Here is a 24,614-nt window from a genome sequence, read left to right as displayed (position 1 = left end):
GGCTTAAAACTCAGCATTCAGAAAACGAAGATCATGGCATCTGGTCCCATCACTTCGTGGGAAATAGATGGGGAAACAGTGTAAACAGTGTCAGACTTTATATTTTTGGGGGCTCCAAAATCACTGCAGATAGTGATTTCAGCCATGAAATTAAAAGATGCTTACTCCTTGGAAGGAAAGTTATGACCAACCTAGATAGCATATTAAAAACCAGAGACATTACTTTATCCACACAGTTCTGTCTAGTCAAGGCTATGGTTTTTACTGTGGTCATGTATGAATGTGAGAGTTGGACTATAAAGAAAGCTGAGTGCTGAAGAATTGATGCTTTTGAACTGTGGTGTTGGAGAAGACTCTTGAGAGTCCCTTGGACTGCAAGGAGATCCAACCAGTCCATCCTAAAGCAGAGCAGTCCTGGGTGTTCATTGGAAGAACTGATATTGAAGCCGAAACTCCAATACCTTGGCCACCTGATGCGAAGAGCTGACTCACTGGAAAAGACCCTGATGCTGGGAAAGATTGAGGGCAGGAGGAGAAGGGGACGATGGAGGATGAGGTGGTTGGATGGCATCACCGACTCAATAGACATGGGTTTGGGTGGACTCCGGGAGTTGGTGATGGACAGGGAGGCCTGGCGTGCTGTGGTTCATGGGGTCGCAAGGAGTCGGACACGACTGAGCAACTGAACTGAATATTCTCTATGTAACTGTGTCATAGAAATACTGGATTTTGAGAATGTATTTGTAGCTTAAAATGTAGAAATCGGTTGTTCTTAGCCAAAATTTGAGATCTGGATTTGTAATTAGTGCTCTTCATTAGAAACTCACACAATTTGTATTTGCTACTTTTAATTGCTTATGGCAGGAACATGGATTTGGTTGTGACTTTTCATTTTAAGAAAGTTTGGACTTTCTTGAACTGTGAATTAAATTATATTTGGCACCTGTGTCATAAATTTCTAAAAATATAATTAGAAAAATTTTCTTCATCACTTAACCATGTGTGTTCTGTCATGTCCAAATTCTTGTGACCCCGTGCATTGTAGCCTGCCCAGCTCCTCTGTCCATGGACTTCTCCAGGTGAGAATACTGGAGTGGGTTGCCATTTCTCACTCCAGGGGAACTTCCCAACCCAAGGATCAAACTCTCATCTGCGGCTTCTGTGTTGGCAGGCTGATTCTTAGCATATCCAGTTCTAAGTATCACTATTAACAGGAAGGTTGTTACCTATGTAGGAAAGTTCATGTTATTGGTGTGTATTAACATTAGTATGTTAAAAGCAAAGTACAGTGAAACAAAACATGATAAAATAAAATTAACAATACAGAATTATTTTTAATGCATATTTAGCAGTATGGCAAGTTAAAATGAAAACCTCCTCTACAGAGCTCCACTTAAAATCTGCAGCCATTCCTTGATTCAGGGTAGTTTCTTCCATAGTTTCCCAATGTCAACACAAATATATATATTTTTTTAATAAAAATGGGTTATACAATGTATATTTTCCTATAGCTTGCCAATCATTTGATTGAAATGATATGGAGTGCATGTTGCTATAGACTTTTCAACCAAAATGATAGCAGAAGTGATAGTGACCAAAGTTAATAACATTGAAATCTTGTCTACAGCTCTAGTACTTATCTCACAAATTGCCAGATTGTCCATAAACCTTTAACTTCCTTATTATGTACTCTTTGAATATGTTTAAGCAATTTTCAATTGATAATGTAGAAGATACAAGAAGTGCTTTTAAAACTTCCTCCATATAGTTGTTTCCTTTGAAAACAGTCAAGAAATGAAAGATGTTTAAAAGAAAACTGTGAGGGACTTGCCTGGCCTTTCAGTGGTTATGACTCCACACTTCCACTGCTAGGGACATGAGTTTCATCCCTGATTGGGAAGCTTAAGATCCTGCAAGTCATGTGGTGCGTCCAAAACAATAATAATAAATAAAGGAAAACTATGTTTGTAATGCAGAGGTCATAGAACAGGTCAGGACTAAAACATATTCAAAACCTTAAAAGGGTACAGGTTTAAATGTAAGTGTAAACATTTCATTTGTATTTTAGTAATACCTCAAACTTTTTCTAAGGTGATTCTTTACTTTTTCCTAGTCAACCATCTTAAGACCCTCAAATTGGGCTAGAAAAAGTTTTTGTGCTAGGTTTTAAAGCAGACCGTTAAGTGGAAAATATTTAATGGCTGCATTTCTAAAACACAAGGAGAAACATTAGAGAATCATAAAAGCATTTAGGGAAAGAGAGTTGAGGTCCATACCATGCTAATGGAAACGGTTATTGGAGTTGGTATTTGAGGTTGGTCCAGGCCTTGTGTAGGGTGTGAACTTAAACATGAAGCATTCGGTGTTGCTCTGTCTCCATTTCTCATCCCTCTTGTGCTTTATGCTGGCAAAAATGGTAATAATAGTAAATACAATAATATGATTGTTATTAATAATTATACAATGTCTGCTAATAAATACTATGTTATTTGGGGCTTCCCAGGTGGCGCAGGTGGTAAAGAACTCACCTGCCAATGCAGGGCATACAAGAGTCACAGGTTTGATCCTCAGGTTGGGAGGATCCCCCTGGAGTAGGAAATGGCAACCCACTCCAATACTCTTGCCTGGAGAATCCCATGGACAGAGGAGCCTGGCGGGCTGCAGTCCATGGGGTCGCAAAGGGTCAGACATGACTGGGTGCACACACACGGACTTCCTATAAAAGCCGAGGGAGTGAGGACTGCAATAAAAGGAAACCAGGCACCATTGAGAGTTTCTAATCTGGGCTCGCTTTATCAGCTGGGAATTCTGTCTGGCAGAATTTGTCATACACTTCAGGCCAGGCGGGGTCAGTCTGTTTTCCGACAGATAGGAACGTAATCCCAGGTGTTTAAAACATCTGGAGAGCACGTCAGGAGAGCTATTGAAATGACTCTGTGTGTCACACATGAGCACTCACATCAGTCACCAGGCTCTAACTCTGTCCGGCCGTCACAGATATCATTTGAAGTCTGCTCCTTCCTTCAGTTGATCAGAGGCCACTGTGCAGAGTCTGTGTGCATCCCCTGCAAAATGACCATGGAAAAGGAGAGAAAATAATCTTACAGCTTCCCACAAAAACAAAGTATTTTAGAAATGACAGATGTCTTTTTTTTTTTTTGTATAAGCAGTTTTGTATTCATTCCTAACAAAGTTACAAACACATGCTAAAAAGTAGTCACAGAGCAAAATTGCTGTCCGATTATCCTCTTTAGCTTACAGAGAGCATGGATTCTGCTCATTACATTTCTGTTCTAACACAGAATAGAATATGCTATTCCAGGAAGAAATTGCTTCTGTGCTACTTTGTGTTTTCATTATTGTGTCCTAGGACTGTATTAATTTGGTGCCGATTTTGCATTAATTCTCAGAGGAGTAAATCAGAATTTAAATATGCTGTTTTATTTTATCACTTAAGCTATTTGAAAGATTTGATGTGTAATTTAGTTTTCCCATAAAGATTATTGATAAAATATATGGTTAAGAATCAGTTACCTACTTAAACTAGTAAAAATTGAAGTAATTTATCACCAAATGTATGTTTTCCCTTCACATTTTATAGCAGAATATAGAAAGCATTGTTGTTTGTTTAGTCACTCAATTGTGTCTGACTCTTTTGTGACCCCATGGACTGAGGAGCCTGGTGGGCTGCAGTCCATGGGATTCTCCAGGCAAGAATACTGGAGTGGGTAGCCATTTCCTTCTCCAGGAATCTTCCCAACCCATGGCTCGAACCTGAGTCTCTTGTGTGTCCTGCATTGGCAGGCAGGTTCTTTACTGCTGAGCCACCAGGGAAGCCGCATCAGTTCAGTTCAGTCGCTTAGTCATGTCCAACTCTTTGCAACCCCATGAATCGCAGCACGCCAGGCCTCCCTGTCCATCACCATCTCCCGGAGTTCACTCAAACTAACTTCCACTGAGTCGGTGATGCCATCCAGCCATCTCATCCTCTGTCATCCCCTTTTCCTCCTGCCCCCAATCCCTCCCAGCATCAGGGTCTTTTCCAATGAGTCAACTCTTCACATGAGGTGGCCCCATAGAAGACATTAATTAGCTTAGAAAGAGGAAATCTCCATAGAGGTCAGGACCATCGGTATAATTTAAAAAAAACAGAAATGGGTGCATAATTATATACATTTCAGGATTTTACTTGACAATATGAAAGACTTATTTTTGGATGCACTAAAAAAAAAAAAAAGTGAAAACCAGCAGTGAGAAGCATAACTCATTAGAGAAGCTTTCGGATTTTGTGTTTGTTAGAGGCACCATTCCTTGTATATATTAAAATCCTATTTTTCAGTGCTGAATGTAGGAATGACTACAATACATTTCTTACATGCTGATGCATTTAGGCATTTTAGTAAATTCAGTATCTTTACGGCAGCCCACAGGGACCAAACCTACAGAAAGCCACTGAATAGAAAGATGTATGATAGAATGCTTCTGCTACTGACATTTTCCTCTTTAGATATTTACCTCTGTCCAACATTTACATGTTCATAAGTTCTCTTAGAACTGGCCGAGCTATAAAGGGCGTAAATATTAAGATTGAAATGGAATTTTAATTGTAATGCTTTTTTAAAGTTAGCTGATGTTTGCTAAAACAAAAAATTTTAATTAAAAATGTATTACTGAGAACTCACAAACTAAATAAGTATAAAAGGAATTTTAAAAATTAAACTATCAAAGGATAGCTTTTGTGAGTTTCTATCATTTATACTTTTGAGGCTATTAAAGCTTAAAAGAGCACTAAAATAGTTTTGTTTTTAAAAAATAATGTGGAGCAGACACCAGGTGGTGATTCAGAAGGCCTTGATTCTAGTCTTTGTTTACATATTTGACCAATTTTTAAAAATGTTTTCACAACCTTTGACTTATGTTTAAACTTTGTCTTCACATTCCAGGGGTGAGAGAAAGCCAAAAATAGATCTTTTCAGGACCTGTGTTGCTGCTATTCCTCGACTGCTTCCTGATGGGATGTCAAAACTTGAACTTATTGACCTGCTGGCGAGGTAGGTGAGGACTGTGGTGGGCATTTTTTCACCAAACTCAATTTTAATCCTTTGTCACGAGTCCTAAAAGAATGCTCATTTAAAAAATGGACATTTATTAACTCTCAGTACTATCTAGCATGCCCAGAAAGAGTAAAGAAATGCTTTTGGTTTCAGCTTTTTTTTTTTAACTCCCATGCTCAAGAGGTTTAAAATTCAATATAGAAGCAAAGACATAAGCACATAAGGTAAGTAGTAATCTAAAGCCTGAACTTCTGCAAATTAATGGCACACAAAATATGTGATACCTGAAATCAGAGGGTAGGAGGATTACCATGGTCTGGGGATGGCAGTAGGTGACTCCTGGAAGATGGTGGAACGTGAGCTGCCCTTGAAGGAAAGACAGAATCAGAGATGCAGAAGGAGTGACGTGAGGACAAGGACAGAGGGAGGACCAGGACATGACATGAGTCTGTTCAGGAAAAAGTTCGCTCAGGATCTGATTCTCAATCTGAGACCCACACCCCTGGAGGGCCAAGAAACAGGGATCCCAAGCTAAGTTTTGTAGTTTTATACTTCAGAAAGCTTCCAAAATCCATACATTTATCCCCCACCATCCTCCATAAGAATGCACAGTCCAGCTTGAACCTCAGGTTAATCTGCTTTGAATGAAATGATATTATTGTACTTAAGTAAGCTTGATTTTTCTCATGTTGATATGAAGTTCTGGTTGACAGTTATGCATGTCTTTAATTTAAAAATCATAAGTGACTTATAACCTGAATACATTTGGAAGACAAAATCATTAGAAATGGGGTTTGTAGAAAGGGTGGAAGAAGGAAGAACAAAAGTCATCATGATTTGAAGAAAAGAAGAAAAAGGAGTTTGGAAACCCCCTGATAAAAGGAAATAGAAATGACTGGAGAGGCATATTTTCAACTAATCTTTACTACTACCTGAGGTGTTTGGACTTGTGGAGAATAACATGATAAAAGAAAGTAGTATTTCTGGCTGGTTAATCTGATAATGGTGGAAAGCCCAGAGAAGGATAACAGATATTGATGCTGATTGGATTAAAGATGTATTATACATAACCTTATTTATCCACGGGACTTCCCTGGTGGCTCAGATGGTAAACAATCTGCCTACAATGTGGGAGACCCAGGTTCAATCCCTGGGTTGCGAAGAACCCCTGGACAAGGGAATGGCAACCCACTCCAGTATTCTTGCCTGGGAAACCCCATGGACAGAGGAGCCTGGCGGGCTGTAGTCCATAGGGTTGCAAAGAGTGAAACACGAATGAGCGACTAAGCACTTATGCACAGAGGGTGGATTCCCAGTGCATGATAAACATGGTGATTTGGAGGTGGGAGGAGCCAAGGAAGAAAGAGACCAAGATACTCTAAAGGACCATCCAGGCTAATATGGAGTCTCCCAGTGTGATGGCAAAGACTGACAGTAAAGAAAAGACAAGTGCCAAAGTCACCCCAAGATGTAGAGGTCCAGCCTGTCCGTTTGCCGTAGACAACAGTGGGGAGGGTGGTGTGACCAGAAGACCAGTGTTGATATTTCCACAGAGGAGAAGCGCTGAGTGAGAGGGCTTCAGGGGCACTGTGGAATCAGGGGACAAAAGACTGCTCTCCGTGGCCACTCAGGTTCATCTGAACCTGTGTCTGACTCTTTGTGACCCCGTGGACTGTAGCCCACCGGGCTCCTCTGTCCCTGGAATTTTCCAGGCAAGAGAATGAGGGGCCAGCATCTTGAAAGTTGTGGGGGAGCTGCCCCGAAATGGGAACGATACTGATTCCCTTGGGAAGTCTTGAATTTTGTTTCTCTGCTTTGCCATTTGACTAGCCAAGTGATCTAGATGAAGTATTTAACCCCTCAGCCTATCTTTTTCTCACAAGCCTGTTGAGAGGGCTCACAGACGACCTGGCAACATTTGGTTCATCTGAAAGAAAATGTCAACAGGGAAAAGACAGCTATCAGTTAAACTGAAGTAGAAGCAAAGTTCACTTATTTCAGTGACTTTCTAACTGGTGATGATTATGTAACCAAACCCTTTAAAATGCTAAGTTTTTAATGTCGTGCAGCCTTTTGGTAGCATCTCTAGTGCTCTTTTGCTGTAAATCTGAGTGGGAGACTCTTACCTCTGAAATCACCTTGATAGCGTCCAGTGACGCCTGGGTCTGCAGACCCTCCGTGCCTGGCATGTCAGGAGGGAATTCTGATAGGGTATCGTGTTTATTATTGTGTACATTCTTACAGAGTCCAAAGCAGTGGGTCCTGTTTTTATGAGGGGAAAGAACAAATAAATATTCTTGAGAGTTCAAGTCTTGGGGTGAGGTCGAGAAGATGACTGGACTTATATGGGAAGCCTGTGAAGAGGCCTTTTTCATAAGCTTCAAAAGAAATTGGAGGCTGTTCTCTCAGAGGAAGGATAACTCAGAGAGCTGGCCCTCACACTGGGTCCATTAACCTATGAGAAAACGATCCCCTTCAGCTCTCAAGAAGGTCACAGGGCAGAACTGAAGAAGCTGAAGAGCAGTAAATGTGGGTTCCAAGCCTTCACTCACTTTATTCCCCCGACAGTCCAGTCACATTTGGATTCAGTTGACTTCTGACACGGTCTCATCCAAGAGCTATGAGCCCTTTTATTTCGGACAGTCTCGTGGTCACATCCATGGTACATTTTTACCAGAGAAAAACTTGGTTTGCTTCATAATCGGCAAACCAACTTTCATGCAGGCTCTGCTGCCCCTCACAGCTCAGTTCCCTGAATGAGTGTCGGCTGAAAATATATATATACTGATACGGGGTGAAAGTTGTGTTAGGTTTTACCTGGGGTAAAGTAAGGGCTGTAGCCCAGGAGACAGCATTTCAGACAGCTCTGAGAAACTGCTCCAAAGAGGTCGGGAGAAGTTCAAGTATATATGTGATTTCAGTGAAGGGGAAATACGCAACATTGAGCATATATTTTTTGCAGAAGGTTTCTGCTAGTCTCCTGAAGGCAGCTGCTATTCATGCAGAGCACGTCACCATGATGGATTTTCGTGCTTTTCTAGATATGAGGAGATATAAGAATTAGGCTCATAGAATCTTCTCCTGAAAATATCTTACTATCTGAAGACCTGCTCTGCCAGTTTTTCCCAGAGCACAGTGTGCCCCATTCCTGATCTCCATCCTGAACTTCTTTCAGAAGGTGTTGAAGGTCAGCAGCTGCAATGGTTCATAATTTAATCTTTGTAGAGGTAGATGGCAAGCGTCAGTTTTTAGTGACAGGAGTTTCAAGGATTGTCCTCTAGAGGCTCCCTTCCCAGCAATTCAAGTCAAAGTGAAAAGTGAAAGTGTTGGTTGCTCAGTCGTGTCCAACTCTTTGCAACTCCATGGACTGTAGCCCGCCAGGCTCCTCTGTCCATGAAATTCTCCAGGCCAAAATACTGGAATGGGTAGCCTTTCCTTTCTCCAGGGGATCTTCCCAACCTAGGGATCAAATTCTGGTCTCCTGCATTGCGGGTGGATTCTTTACTGTCTGAGCCACAAGCAAAGAAGGGGGAGCTTACTCTTCTCCTTGGCAGTTGACATCTTTTTTCTCTTTCACTTCCCAAATGTTTCCTGCTCTGCCCTTGACAAGAGGAAGGACCTGTCCACCCAACAGTCCACAGGCTCCTTCATCACTTGCTGTAGCACTCTAGTTGCATTCAGGGTTTGCTGACCCTCCTTTCAAAAATATGAAATAGGCTTGTGAGAATTAAACAATGGATACAAATCACTTAACATCAGGGCTAGAACACAGTAAGCTCTGAGCAAATGTTAGTTGTTATTTTTAGGCATCTTTGAATCTGAATAACGTACGATGCCACAATGTACAGTTTCATATACATGATGTAGGAAAGTGGGCACACGTTCATTCCTATTTTCAGACAAGGAGCTTGAATTTCAGAAGAGTAAAAGTCAGTTGCTCAAATTTATAGAATTTTCCTGAAGCAGAATGGAAGTGACAGATGTCATTGGTTTTATGCAATTCATGCACATTTTATGCAGTGTTTCTTTTCAGTTGGTAGAACTTTGAGGTCATGCATTCATAGTTCCACCTTTGGTAGTATCTGAAAAATACTTAAATTTACCATTTATCATTGGTACTTTAGCCTGTGTGTATATAGCAGAGGATGGCTGTTTTGAGTAGCCAGGTGAGAACATACTGCCTTGATAAACCCCTTAATAACTTTTGTTTACTTTATAATTTTATCTTACAATTTTTTAACTTTTTATTTTGTACCGGGGTATAGCCAATTATGGAGAAGGAAATGGCAACCCACTCTGGTATTCTTGCCTGGGAAATCCCATGGACAGGGGAGCCTGGCAGGCTGCAGTCTGTGGGATCGCAAAGAGTCAGACAAGACTTGGCAACTAAACAGTATAGCCAATAAACAGACAATGTTTGTGACAGTTTGAGGTGAACAGGGAAGAGACTCAGCCACACATTACATGTATTATACATGTCTCCATTCTCCCTCAAGCTCCCCTTCCATACAGGCTGCCACATAGCATTGACCAGTGCTACACAGTAGGTCCTTGTTAGACCACTTCATCTTATTTCTGCATTTTAATTGAGAAGTAGTTCAAAGCACTGTAAATAGTGGAAGCTCATTCTCAACACCTTAGAGAGGAAATTTCTACTGCTTCTGGTGTGAACATTGCAGAGGTTAACAATCCACTTGTTAGCATGTGTTGCTCCTCTTAGAAACCCTGGTCTCCCTCTGGGCTTTCCCTTCTCAACCATTTCTTCCCCTTCTGCCCTTGGTGATGTTGTGAGCCAGCAGGTCCCTCATACGTCTGATAACCTTTGGTCGGTCCTGCCAGAGTTGAAATGAGGCTGTCCTTCCTAATGGAGCTTTTCTTCTGGGTGTAGTTTGTGAATTTGCAGTCACTCCCAGTGAACCTCCAGCAACAAAACTCTTCAAAGCGACTGAAGAGCCAGCTCCACCTGAAGTGGAGCTCACCTTTATGGAAGTATTTTTGGTTCAGTGGTTTGTCTGGTCTGACCAACAAAGAAGGCGGCCTTGCTCAGGCTCTGGGTTTTCCCCACTTAACCCACATCCTTACTCAGCATAGTGCTCACACTTGTACCCCTGACCTACACCCCTGACTCCAGGCAGGGCTTCGGGACCATTGACCGTGGCCACCTGTTGAATCAGGCCACTCTGGTCCCTGCACCCCGTGCCAGCTGCCAGTGGAGAGGGGGACGAGGGATGACACACACAGCTGATGTTGGCAGTAGCGGTTTTTGACTCCTGTGTCACGGTGGAGTCCTTTCAAGCCCTGTCGGTGATCTTGTGTGTAACCATATACTTGTGACCCCATTTTTGGCTCCTGGAAACCAGGTCAGCTTCTTAGAAATTTTCCCTCAGGTCCCCCAAGCTGGTCAGACTTCCTGAGTTGCCTTCTTTAAATGTCTCTCTGCTCTCTTAGTTGCAGCCTCCAGATTCTCACACGACTGTCGTTTATTGTAATCACAAGTGTTTATGTTACAGGCAAGAACCCATCCTTTTCCGATTTCTCAGTGGGATGGCTCTGCTGGGGTTTGGGGCGCCCTCTCCTTAGCCACCCCTCACTCACTGGACCAGGAGGTTGCGAGTAGGTCGGCCAGCATCAACAGCCTCCTGGCACTTCCTGCATCCTCGGGGTGGCTGAGCATCTTTCTCGTTTGCCTCTGAGCCTTTTCCTTTTTAGTCAGCTAAAATCTTTTGCCCACTTTCTCTTTTATAATATTCAATCCTGTGTGCTTCACAAGATGATGCTGTGATTATCTGGTTAAAAATCTAACAGAAGTAAAAATGAGAAAGTTCTGGGTGGAAGAAGCAGCAGTTGTATGTGATCACACGGCTCCATACTCTCCAAGGAACGGTGCAGGGGTGGAGGGACCCCAGCCCTTCCCGCAGCATCTTCCTCTTCTCTCTCACCTGCTGCCACTCAGTCTTGCCTTGATATGTTATTTTCACCCCATCTCAGTTCCATGACACTGGACCTTTTTCTTCCACAAACATTCCACTTCTGTTATCAACTGAGCCTTTTATTCCCAAAGCTCTCTCCCCTCCCTGGTCCTGTCTGTCTGTACTCCAGGAATGTTTTTGAGTGTTTTCACCAGTCAAGCATGTGAATAGCATTATTTCAAGAGCAGTGGTCACCAAAAATAGCAAGGGCTGCACCAGCTTCAGGCTCTCAGAGTCCTTATTGTGATCCCACACTGTCAGTTTAAAATGAAGACAGATTCCAGATTGCAAACTGTGAATGATGACAAGGTGAGATGAAGAGTAAAGTCTCATTGGAAATCCGAAAGTACTGGAACTTCTTAAAAGCTTCATCTAAATGGACCATGCCATGGTTTTTTTCTTGACTTTGACTCTAAAGAAATGTGCTTGCCTGGTTTCTTATATATAATAAAACAGCACAAACTGGGTGGTTTCTATAACAGAAATGGATTGAAATACAAAGGAAGTTTGTGATGTCCTTCCTTAGTCCTTAATTAGAAGCCCCAGGTTTAAGACCTCTGTGTGTTCTTTTAGCAACTGTGATCTGCTTGATAATTGCAGACTTAATAGCAAGTCTGCCCTGAAGAATTAGCTTTTCCTTCTCAGCATCTTTGTAGAACTTGACTTGCTTTTGGAACAGAAAAATACAGCTTTCCTGCTTATGAATGAGCTTTTGCCTGGTTATCTGGTCAAATTTGGACCAATTAGTGTACTTCATGCTCTAAAGCAGCGGTCCCCACTTTTTTGGGACCTGGGATCAGTTTCACGGAAGACAATTTTTCCACAGAGGGGTCGATGGGCAGGGGGGTGGTTTCAGGATGAATCAAGCTCATTACATGCATTGTGTATTTTATATATATTGTTATTACATCAGCACCACCTCAGATCATCAGGCATTAGATCCCGAAGGTTGGGAACCCCTGCTCTAGAGAGTAAGGATATTCCATATTAAGTTTCTGAAATACTGTCTATTCAAAAATACGTAACTGTTCCAGACCTGTTTTGTGGAGAAAACTTTGCATTAAAGATGAGAAGTCCTGAGCTAGAATCCTGGACTTTGAGAAAGTTCCTTAACCACTCTGGTTCACAATTTCTTTTTGGTTGAGGATATTAGGGGGCCCCTGTTGACTCGGCCACCTTCTTCTTGAACACTAAACACTTCCAGGCTGCTGAGCCCTGGAAATTCTACATCCTAGGTATCTTCACTCTCCCTCTCTCCCTTCTTCACGTCTTCTCTTCCTTGGGTCAGGCCTCCGCCACTTGGTGCCTGAGTCACTGTAATGACCTCCCAGATGGTCTCTGCCCTCAGTCTTGTGACCTCTTCAAGGCACCCTCCGTATTCCTGCCTAACTTTTTTTTCCCCTCAGATGTGAGCCTCATCCTGTTACTTCCCCCTGTAACTTTCAGAATCAGTTCCTTTTCTTCCTGTAATAGCTCCCACGCACGAGGTGCTCACATGTACTCCATGCTTGCTGTGGTGCTCAACACTGCATGGATCATCTCAGGAGCTCACAGCAGGCTTATGAGATACACGTACAGCTGTTATCCCAGTCTCCTGACTGGGGCTCAGAGGCTGAGAGGTTCAGCAACTAGCACGTGGTCGCATAGCTGTTCTTGACAGAGGCAAAGACAGCAGTCAGGTGCTCTGACTCCAGGGCGCACACGCTTAACCTCTTAGTGCTATGTCACCTCATTGGGTGGCCCACAGGCCCTCGATCGAACCGCCCCTGCTCCCTCTCCAGGCCTGTCTCATGCCTCGCTCTAGCTAACACTCTACCTGGTAAACACAGCCAATCTAAGGGCTGAATCTTAGGAGGGCCTCAAAATGTGTGCATATTAAATAAGTGAATGAGTAACTCGATAAAGAGTAATATTAGCTCTAATGCTGCATACCGATGTTGAGATTTACTATTATTGTGTTCTAGCTTAAATCACAAATACACTGCTATTCTTCAGTTGACAGACTCAAGATTTCTCAGCTCTGGCATCATCAGCATTTTATTTTACATGAATGTTAATAGAAGCTTTATTTCTTATAATCAAAACACAGAAACTATCCTTATGCCATTCAGGGTGAATATTAAACTATGATATAGCCATAACATGGAATACTGCTCATAGAACAAGCTGTTGACTGTCAGCATTTTAGGCCAGATAATTCTTTGTCATAGGCGCTGTCCTGTGCATTGTAGAATGTTTAGCAGCGTCCTTGGCTTCTACCTCTACACAGATACCAGGAGCACCCTCCCAAGTTGTGGCAACCAGTAACGTCTCTAGTCGTTGCCAAAAATCCCTTGGTGGGGGCAAAACCAATTGAGGATAACTGACCTAACTTTTAATTGTTCATTTTCACTCAACTTCTGGACGAGTCCCTCCAGTACCATCTTGAAGAGTGGTAAGCTTCGATACTATTAGAGCTTATTTTATAGTCAGTAATATATTAAAAAGTATATACAGCTAAATGCAACATGGTGCCTTGGATTGCGTTCTGAAACAGGAAGGACATTAATGGAAAACTGGTAAAATCTGAATAAAATCTGTATTTTAGTTAATAGCATCAAACCAATGTTAACATCTTAGTTCTAATCAACTGCCATGGTTACCTAAGATGTTAACATTAGGGGAGCTGAGTGAAAACCGTCATATTAGGTGAGGGTAACCCATTTTCAGACAGATAAAAGCAGGGCCCTACATGTGTTCCTTTATAGCTGTAGAAGAAAAACTACTAACTGACATCATTGTCTTTATTCATCTTACAGGCTCTCTATTCATATGGATGATGAACTGCGACATATTGCCCAAAATTCTCTTCAGGGCTTACTTGTCGACTTCTCAGACTGGAGGGAAGATGTCCTGTTTGGCTTCACCAACTTCCTGCTTCGGGAAGTAAATGACATGCATCACACACTCCTCGACTCGTCTCTCAAGCTCCTGCTCCAGCTGCTCACCCAGTGGAAACTGGTCATACAAACGCAAGGAAAAGTCTACGAACAGGCCAACAAAATCAGAAATGCAGAGGTAATTTTCACGCTCTTCCCATTAATTGATGTTCTTTTACAGAGTACGTATATATATATATATATATATAAGTGGCAGCCCAGAGAACCTTCTGGGTTCTTATTTTCAGCTGTCTAGGAACTTTCCTCCAAGGGGTGACCCTGAGTTTTTCCATCTGCTTAATCTGTGACCAAGAAACTCAGGGCATGATTATGTCACATCAGATTAGACTTATTAACAAGGCATTTAGAAAGTAGAAGTTGTTTTCTTTCAGAGAATTAGGTTTCAGAATCTGTTTGTGTGAGCAGATGACCATAGGGAAGAGATAATAGAGGCGGAGGTGGATGGCGCTGTAGAGGGGGAGACGGATCTAGGTATGGATATGTATCTAGACACGCATATGGATCCAGAGCTGAATGTGGGCGTGAATTAGCATGTAGAACTGGATATGAATGTGTGTATGGGTCTAGATATGCGTATGAAGCTAGAGCAGATATGAATATGGATATGGGTATGCGTCTAAGGCATATGGATATAGAGGTGGAGTGGATTATGGAGGTAGACATGGATATGAATCTAGAGCAGATATGGGTATGAGTCTAAGGCATATGAATATAAGTATAAACATGGAGTTGGATGTGCGTTATGGAGGCTGACGTGGATATGAATCTAAAGCGTATACGGGTGTAGCTATGAATATGGCTGTAGGGTTAGATGTGGGTGTGGATATAGAAAAGTTAGCTGCCCACCAGTTTCTTTTGTCCCTAGTCAGCCACAAATTAGCTGCTTTCTCCACTATCCAGAGAAGAAAGTAGTCTTGTGGTTTCTTTATTCTTTCATGCCTCAAACCTGAATGGTAAAAAAAAATAATGATACCGTGTTGGAGAGCATTCCTCATTTACACTGAGGAGGAGTGTAATCGGAGGAGAACCCAGGCAGCATGACTTGGCACTGGCAGTGAGCCCATAGAGGAACTGCCTGGCTGCAGAAGAGCTTAACTGAGGGTCTGCGGAATGACAAGGCTCAGGAAGTATGAGAATATTTAGATCCCAGATGGGCTGGCCTCAGAGAGCAGGTTCAGGGCATTTCTCCATCCTTGTGTCCTACATTCGCCAAAAGATGACAAGGAGGAAAACAAGGGTTGCATATGCTTATAAAAGGAAGCTGGAAATGAAGGCGGAATCTGCCCCGTTGTCTGCTTGCTCTTGTTTTAGACTCACTTAGTTTGGGAACTTTCAGAACCCTTCTACTTAACGTGCAAAACCCAGATTAAAAACTAACATGAAAACAGGTCACCAAATCTGATTAGAAAGTCAACGTTTGAAACTTCAGTTTGGTAGTAACTAAAATAGAGAAATCGCTATAGAGAATTTAAGTAAAATCAAATTAGGTCACTTTAAATATATAGGGTCATCTCCAATGGTGTGGATGGAAGTGGTTTTTATTCTTACTAATAGTCTTTGAAAAGGTATTCGTTTTTAGAACCACCAGAGGGTTGATGATATTCCAAAGTAGCAAGTGGTCTGAAAACAAAAAGGGATCTGTGAGATTTCATGAATAATAATGAATTCATAGACATGTCTGGTTCTAAGCCAGTGTAATTTATGTCAGTATTACAAGGTCAAATGTGCCAGACATACATAGACGAGTGGCGACTTCTTCCACTGTTGTTTTTCTGAACATAGAATTTTTTTTTCATTGCGTGACAGCTAATTTCCAATGGCTCCAGCCACCGAATCCAGTCGGAGCGAGGTCCCCACTGCAGTGTACTCCATGCTGTGGAAGGTTTTGCCCTGGTTTTACTCTGCAGTTTCCAGGTGGCCACACGCAAACTGTCTGTTTTAATACTCAAGGAAATTCGAGCTTTATTTCTCGCTCTGGGTCAGCCTGAGGTATGGATTGTTTTTCTGAATTTTCTAATTCATATCTTTCAACAGTTTCAAAGTTTAAAAACTGTAAAGAATACATTACTATTTTATGTACTTTCATGTCACATGATGTCAACAAAAAATTTTTGAAAGAGGGTGGGTTTTTAATTGTGAAATCATACTCTTGATCTGCAGGAACTAAGTTATATATTCTGTGGGCAATAGAATAGACCATTCCTGATTCTCTACGTGATGATGCTTTGGGAAGGAGTGCATCTTATGATTCAGTAACAGAACATTTTCTTTCATAATGTTCAGTGTACATAGAATTAAGAAGTTTTTGTTACATTTATAGTAGAGAATGAACTTGAGAAAACAATTCATTCCATTTAGAATGAGCAAAGTATCAAACATTCTAGCTTACTGAAAGTTGTTTAGTCTCAATAGTGGTACAAAAATGGCATCACAAGAAAACATGTCCTCTTGAGACAAGAGAAATGAGCTGATTAATTAATTAATTAATGATTGTCTCCAGCTAGTCTTCCGCACTTGGTCAAGTGCTGTACACCCTTGTTTAGGTTAAGAGGTAAGGTTAAGGCACAGGTGGTCAAACCCTATCCATAAGTTGATTAAAGAAGGACATACTTCACATGCTTATTTAGAAAAATGCTACTTTCCATTTTCTTGTTTTTAATCACTAATCTTGGTTTTACGATCCTCCTCAAAATGATCATTGTCTTTACAAAATATTTTCAAATGTATCCCAGTCCTTTCTGCTCACATTTCTACAGCAAGCTTTCTGATGTGTTTTAGGACATCTCTGGGATCTAGTGAATGGATCTCTTAGGACACGGTATATTTTGATAAACCTTCATTAAGTCTCTATAGTAGTAATGATAATTATTATTGTGAGGCTAATAATTACCTGAGAATAACCTCAGGTATAACCTCACAAGAACCTGAGAATCAATACTGTTTTTGTTCCCATTGCACATATTCTTTGAGTGAGGTTTAGGGAGGTTAAATGCCATACCTAAAATCAACAGCTAGGCTGTGGCAGAGCTAGAATTGAAAACCATATTTATATATGCCTCTAAAGCCCAGGTTCTTTGCTACTTCAGCAAACTGTGTTAAGTATGCTTCTCATATGGTACTTTCTTTAACCAGCCACAGCTGGTCTTTTTCGGTAAATTTTTTTATTGAGATACAAGCAACATACAACATTATTTGTTTCAAGTGTACAGCATTCCATAGTTGTTTATCTTGTGAAACGTTCACCACAACAAGAATTAATATCCATCACCACTCATGGCTACAGGATTTTTTTTGTGTGTGTGGTAACTTTTAAGATCTGCTCTCTTAGCAACTTTTAAATTTGCAATACAGTATTGTTAACTCTAGTTGCCATGCTGTATATTACATCTGTGTGACTGATTGATTTTATAGCCAGAAGTTTATACCTCTTTTATTCCTTTGCCCATTTTGCCACCCCTCCCCCAACCCCTGGGAACCAATTAATCTGTTCTCTGTATCCGTTTTTTTTGTTTGTTTTTTTTCAGCCACAACTTTTTTGAAATCATTCTCATTCATACGCAAGTATGAATGAGGAATGAGGACATTCCAAGTAAGGACATTCCGAAGCTTTCCTATAAGGGTTCTAAGTAAATGATTTCATATTCCTGAGCCTCTCTATATTAAAGAATGGCAAAGATACACACGTTCCTGTGTATAAGTACTATTCATGTAGAAGAATTTCCTGTAAGATGCTTTCTCTTGTGCTTTTTTTCCAGTTTGCTTCTTTTACCAAACAGCTGTGCCCAACATAGGGACCACAGAGAGGGTGCTGTCAGTCTCCAGTGCGCTTTCTTTGGGACTGAAATTCAATCACAATCAACAGTTAATGTTATTTTAGCACATCAGTGACTTAAGTATGTAGCCTTATCATGGTCTGGCAAAGCATACTCTTGTGGCGTTTGCATTCCTGAAAATTAATGACGACCTGAACACTTTAGTGAATAAGGTGTGATCCTAAGGTTTAGATTCCAGTTTCAGTAAGTGTATGTACATGAGTTTTTGAAATTGAAATGTCTTTTCAGTACAAGGTCAAATTGGCACTCTAATTTTCTTCCACTGAAACTTGTAAGACTAAACTCAGAACCGCAGGGAGTTTTCCCACTACCTTTCACACCTTGGCACTCACTTTTCTTTGAGAAAACCCTTATCACTACCTTGCAAGCTGTTCTGCTGCCTGTGCTGGACAAAGGCGGTGGGGAGGGTGGAAGGGATCATTTTCCCACGGAGAGTAATCGCCTCCCTTCTTTTCAGGATGATGACAGACCTATGATTGATGTCATGGATCAGCTAAGTTCTTCCATCCTCGAAAGTTTTATTCATGTAGCAGTTTCGGATTCAGTAAGTACACATTTGATCCTGCTTGCTGATAATCCTTAAGTATAAGTTCTGGGCCTCTCTGGAAAAGAGATATGGAGAAAAAAAACCATGTAGAAGAATTCTGGGGTTTTATGTCAGGTTAATAAACTGACACAGATGTGCTTAGGAAAACAAGACTTAGTTTTTTAGATACTAGTTCTGGAGACCTTCAGATAAATTTAAAAGAAAATTTGTGAGACTTCCCTCGTGGTCCAGTGGCTAAGACTCTGCGTTCCCAATGCAGGGGGCACAGGTTGGATCCTGGTCGGGGAATTAGATAACACATGCTGCAACTAAACCCTGGTGCAGCCAAATAAATAAAAACATTATTTAAAACAGAATTTGAGTCTGAGGAAGGTAGATAAAAATTTTGCAAATTGAAACTTCAGAAATTGCTCAAGATCCTTTAAAAAAAATATTGGTTTTATTTATTACTCTTAAAGCTCTATATAGCCTATATTAATGTGGTGCTTTACAATTTACAAGATGCTTTCACAGTTATTCTCTTTTTTGAATAGAAACTCAAAAATGATGAGGCTGTAGTTACATAGTATGTTAGGGCCTGAATTTGACCATATCTGGACTCTGAGCATAATAGAGCTTGACACAAGCTGCTACACAAATACATTCTTTGTCTTATTTTTTTTTAATTAATTCTTATTGGACAGTCTTTGTTTTAAAGCGCATATTGGCAACTTTTTAATTTCTGATCAAGTAGAAGGGAAATTGAAATGGATTTTAATTACTTGATTTAAAAAAATCAGTATAGCACAGTAATGAGGCTTGGATTGATTTTAGCTAAATGATTGAAGGGAGGCAGAGCAGATCTGTAGAGGTGACATTGCTGATGCCCCTTGTGTATTCCAGGCAAATAATGATAATTGAAAAGAAGCATATTTGACAAAGAGCTATAAATAAATTTGTGAGCTTTTCTGAGATTGCACAGAGGTCCCTATTTTTAGCAGCCCTGTTCTTGCTTGTGGTTGTAATATTAACAGTAATTACTGAAACTAGTGGAATTACTAAAACTATTAGCCAAGCAGTCAAACCTTAACAGTAATACTAAATAGTGCTACCTCCCTGGCGGCTCAGTGGTAAATAACTGCCTGCAGTACAGGAGACCTGCATTTGATCCCTTGGCTGGGAAGACCCCCTGGAGAAAGAAATGGTAGCCCACTCCACTATTCTTGCCTGGAGAATCCCATGGACAGAGGAGCCTGGCAAGCCACAGTCCACGGGTTCACACACAGTCAGACACAACTTAGGGACTAAGCAACCACCACCACCACCTCTTCGTTTAGAAATTCAGATTGCTTTTACACTAAATAAGACCATCAGGTGTAATTGTTTTATATACTTATCTTATTTCCCTTCAGATCATATTCTGTTCACATGATTTTGTTCTGTGTTTATCAGAATCTAAATCTTGAGCCAGGGTGACCAGGTCAGCAGGGATGCATGTAAGAAGATGCACAGAAAGGGGAGTAGAGGCATGGGGGTAAACAGCGCCTGCTCTGTGCAAGGGTTTGACATCCCTTCTCTCATGTCATTTACTTAAAAACTAGGTGAGGTCAACACTGCCATTTCCAGGTCATAAATTAAGCAGAGGCTCTGGGGGGTTCAGAGATGTTCCCCGGGCACTGGCATTGGGCAGAGCCAGTGTTGGAGCCTTAAGTCTCGGGCTCTGAAGCTGCAGCTGTGCCTCTTTGGCCCATTAACCATGGAGGCCACTGGGCCACCCCTCTGCTCCATGGGAACTCAGAGACCCTGCAGGTAAAATGGAGTACTTTATGTGCCCGACAGATATAATAACAGTTCTATCTCCTGGCCCAGCAGCTAGATTATTTGAAACTTTCCTCAAGTTTGATAGTCTGGACTTAAAAGAGAATGAAATACACGAAACTGTGTGTTATCAATATGTAAATATAAATCTATATGTATAGATATTAAATATAGATACAGGTATCTTTTTGGCACTAGTGGTAAAGAACCCACCTGCCAATGCAGGAGACATCAGAGACACCGGTTCGATCCCTGGGTTGGGAAGATCCCCAGGAGAAGGAAATGACAACCCACTCTGGTATTCTTGCCTGGAGAATCCTAGGCAAGAGGAGGAGGAGCCTGGTGGGTCCACAGAGTTGCACAGAGTCAGACAGGACCGAAGTGCTTTGCATGCACGTAGCACGCATCTTTCAAAGGGTTTTAGAATGTATTCTGGCTTGACATCATAGGACAAAAATAAGTAGGTATCTTAACCTCAAAAAAGCATCAGTAAAATGCCCTTTAAAAAGGATTACATATAGCCATCTCCCTAAGCCATAGGGAAGGTATTTCAGTCCAAGTAAAGACTCTTGAGAATCCCTTGGACTGCAGGGGGATCCAACCAGTCCATCCTAAAGGAAATCAGTCCTGAATATTCATTGGAAAGACTGATGTTGAAGCTGAAACTCCAATACTTTGGCCACCTGATGCGAAGAGCTAACTCATTTGAAAAGACCCTGGTGCTGGGAAAGATTGAGGGCAGGAGGAGAAGGTGACGACAGAGGATGAGATGGCTGGATGGCATCACCAACTCAATGGACATGAGTTTGGGTAAACTCCGGGAGTTGGTGATGGACAGGGAGGCCTGGGGTGCTGCTGTCCACGGGGTCACAAAGAGTCAGACACAACTGAGCTGACTGACTGAAAGGTAAACAAAAATCATGGCTTAAAAAAAAAAAAAAAAACTAATTACAAGGACTTACCTGTGGTCCAGTGGTCAGAACTCTTAAATTTCCACTGCAGGGCACACAGGTTCAATCCCTGGTTGAGGAGCTAAGATTCCACATGCTGCAGGGCACAGCAAAAAAAAACAAAAACCAAAACCAAAAACCTTAATTACAGAGGTAATAACACACAAATCTCAGAGATTAGTAGCTTTTCAGAAATGTAAATTGGCACATCTGTGGTTGAGTTTAACTAATGTCGTATATTTGCTTGACAAGTATTTAGTGGTCAGCTCCTGGGTACTAGTGTGCGGGCTCTGTGACACTGAAACATCACTTCTGCTATGTGCGGGCTCTGTGACATTGAAACATCACTTCTGCTATCCACAGCCTCACGTAGGAACGACCACGACTGCAAGCCCAGGTCTGGCGTGGTGGAGCAGGGTGGGCATGGAAGGGGTGTTTGAGATTCCAAGCTGGGCCCGTGGCAGAGGTAGACAGGCAAAGCACTGTGGAGGAAGAGGCACTGGGCCACGGCCAGGACATGGACCTTGCGGCTCAGCATCGCGTCATAGCCTGCTTCTTGCACCTGCAGGCGACCCTGCCCTTGACCCACAGCGTGGACCTGCAGTGGCTGGTGGAGTGGAGCGCTGTCCTGGTCAACAGCCACTACGACGTGAAGAGCCCTTCCCACGTCTGGATTTTCGCCCAGTCTGTCAAGGACCCCTGGGTGCTCTGCCTCTTCAGCTTCCTCCGGCAAGAGAACCTGCCCAAGCACTGCCCCACTGCCCTCAGCTACGCCTGGCCCTACGCCTTCACACGGCTGCAGTCCGTGATGCCCCTGGTGGACCCGAAGTAAGGGGCCCCTATGCTTCCCTCTGTTCTGCTTGTTTTACCGTAATTTCCCCCTTTTACGTTTTATATTAGAGATCAGGATAGACTCCTCTAGCTTCTAAAAGGGCTTCCTACGTGGCGCTTAGTGGTTAAGAGCCCCACTGCCAATGTAGGAGTTTCTGAACATCCTACTACAGAATTCTTAGTCTTAAGTAAAAACAGGTTAAAAGTTCATGTCTGGAGTTAGTTTTTTCCCTCCCTTAATCATCAGTGTGATTATCTGACTATAGAATCTCAGCCTCTTACTGGTTGAAAGGGTAGTAAGTTCTATTCAACTCTCTAACCAATAGAGATGTTCCCTGTCCAGACAGACAGTCCTGGACAGGTAATTGTTCAACTCAGTTGGGGCCCTTCCCAGCATCTTTGTTGAATAAGTGATACCTTAAAATCCAGAACTTAGTTTTCCCTCTTGTTTTCAACTCCATATTTCTAGTAGCCCAATTAATGCCAAGAAAACCAGCACGGCCGGCAGCGGAGACAACTACGTTACGTTGTGGAGAAATTACCTTATTCTTTGCTTTGGAGTTGCAAAACCCAGTATTATGAGCCCAGGACACTTACGAGCTTCCACTCCAGAAATAATGGCCACGACACCTGATGGTACAGTGAGCTACGATAACAAGGTGACATGACATGCTTCAGAAGAATTATTCTGTAAGGTTTTTTTTTAGCTTGTTTGTCTAGAGTTCACAGTGCACGTTGCACTGTGCCTGCCATCTGGAGTATATGGGATCAGATTTTTCATCCTATACATTTCTAAATTCCATTGAGTGTGTGTGTGAATAATTTATTATTCCTCCCCTGACAGTTGGGAAACTGAAAATAAAGGGAAGTTAAGAAACTTGCTGAAAACCATAGAGTGACTTGTATTTATCTGTGCCCTGACATTTGGTGCCCCACATACCACATTGCTCTCACACCTCAGCGAGTATTCACCTTTAAACTGGGTCTTGATTAAATTATCTTGTTAAAGATGGTTTTGTGGATTTACATAATTGTTTTTTCAATTAATTGATTTTAATTGGAGGGTAATTACTTGACAGTATTGTGATGGTTTTGGTCATACGTCAACATGAATTGGCCACAAGTGTACATGTGTCCTCCCCCCATCCTGAACGCCCCTCCCACCTCCCTCCCCACCCTGTCCCTCTGGGTTGTCCCAGAGCTCCGACTTTGGGTGCCCTACGTCATGCATTGAACTTGCACTGGTCATCTGTTTTACATATGGTAATGTACATGTTTCAATGCTGAGATCCCCTGTGGCTCAGTGGTTAAAAAAAATAGTTTTGTTGGTGTTTTTGTTTTTTTTTAAAGAAGACTATTATAATAAGAATGTTCTTTAGATTTTGTGTTCCAGGTGAAAATTGCATTCATTGTGTTGTTTTTAAATTTTCGTGTTTTTCTTTTTTTTTTTCCTGAAATGATGGCAGTGCCTTGGGATGTGGTTCAGTACTTGAAAACTGTTATAATGGAATCATCATTTGGTTAAAGGAAGCCTCAGTTGTCATGTTACCTCTTTTTCACTTTTCATCAACTTGTTTCAGGCCATAGGCACCCCGTCGGTGGGCGTTCTGTTAAAGCAGTTGGTACCTTTGATGAGACTTGAGGGCATTGAGATCACAGAGTCCTTAGTTTTAGGATTTGGAAGGACAAATTCCCTTGTCTTCAGGTACGGTAATCCTGTTCTGAATTTGTGTATACTCCTGCTCTCATAGTTACTGCTTCTAATTCAAGTTTGAGTTTGCATGTTGGTGTGTGCCTGGAGAGGCTGCAGGCTTTGCATGGTTCCCTCTATGTCCTCGTGGGTTTTCATGCATGTGACATTGCGATTGCCTCAAATTTCACTTTCAGTCATTGCAACTCTGATTTTACCTTTCAGATGTTCTCTCACATACAGGCTTTGTTTTAGATGACTTTAAATGAAGTCAGTGTCAGTCCCCAGTTAGCTAGACTGTTCAGAGGCCGTAACATCACAATAGTGAGTCTGCTCATCAGCCACTCATACAACAGACTCTCAAAGGTTGATCATCGACAGAATATTTTCAGGGGTGTCTGTGACATGTCACACATGCTAGTCTTTCTATGAGATGATGTGTCTGCCTTAAGAGAACAGCTATGTCTCAGTGTCTGGATTCCTCTAATCCAATAACCATTTCATCTGAGGCAGTGTCAAAGCATTTTCAAAGAATCCTCATAAAATGTTAGTTTAGACTGCCTCTCATAATTTTATTTGGCAATAAAAGCCTATAAGGACAAAAAAAAATCTTAGTTTTTGATGTACACAGAAAATGGAAAGCTCCAAGCATCTGTGAGAAATTTATTGGAAAACTAAAGATTAACGAGACATTTTAGAAGTGACTAAAAAATATGTTAAGTATAGACTCAGATTTTATCCTTTAAAAATGTAACTGAGTACTGACTACTTGAGTGCTAGTTAACCAGTGTTTTACTACTTATTGATTGATTAGTTAAGACAAGGCATCATATAGAAATACTACAAGAGGATAGTAAAAACCTAATGTCTTTCTCAAAGAACCTAAGGCTCTTTTGCACATCTTACCCTCTCAGTTTTCCTAGGGACAGGAAAGATGATGCAATTTACCAGCCACCTGGATGCAGAAAAATTAATGTCTCAGTGCCCTCACTGGTAAAATTGTT

At 41.6% G+C, this 24,614-nt stretch overlaps 1 protein-coding gene across 2 annotated transcripts in view; it reads left to right on the top strand.

The window, feature by feature from the left end:
- FRY (FRY microtubule binding protein) overlaps window positions 1–24,614 on the top strand; it is a 248,217-nt gene that overhangs the window by 123,729 nt on the left and 99,874 nt on the right. For both annotated transcript variants that reach the window (XM_068984472.1, XM_068984473.1), the window contains exons 17-23: window positions 4,944–5,051; window positions 13,822–14,080; window positions 15,769–15,951; window positions 18,253–18,339; window positions 21,658–21,917; window positions 22,390–22,579; window positions 23,501–23,625. In XM_068984472.1, coding sequence (XP_068840573.1) covers window positions 4,944–5,051; window positions 13,822–14,080; window positions 15,769–15,951; window positions 18,253–18,339; window positions 21,658–21,917; window positions 22,390–22,579; window positions 23,501–23,625 — 1,212 coding nt within the window. The remainder of the gene's footprint in view (window positions 1–4,943; window positions 5,052–13,821; window positions 14,081–15,768; window positions 15,952–18,252; window positions 18,340–21,657; window positions 21,918–22,389; window positions 22,580–23,500; window positions 23,626–24,614) is intronic.

The sequence above is a fragment of the Capricornis sumatraensis genome, chromosome 12 (assembly GCF_032405125.1).
Source record: "Capricornis sumatraensis isolate serow.1 chromosome 12, serow.2, whole genome shotgun sequence".
NCBI lineage: Eukaryota > Metazoa > Chordata > Mammalia > Artiodactyla > Bovidae > Capricornis > Capricornis sumatraensis.
Note: the sequence above shows the minus strand (reverse complement) of the source record. Positions and strands in the feature narration are given on the sequence as shown.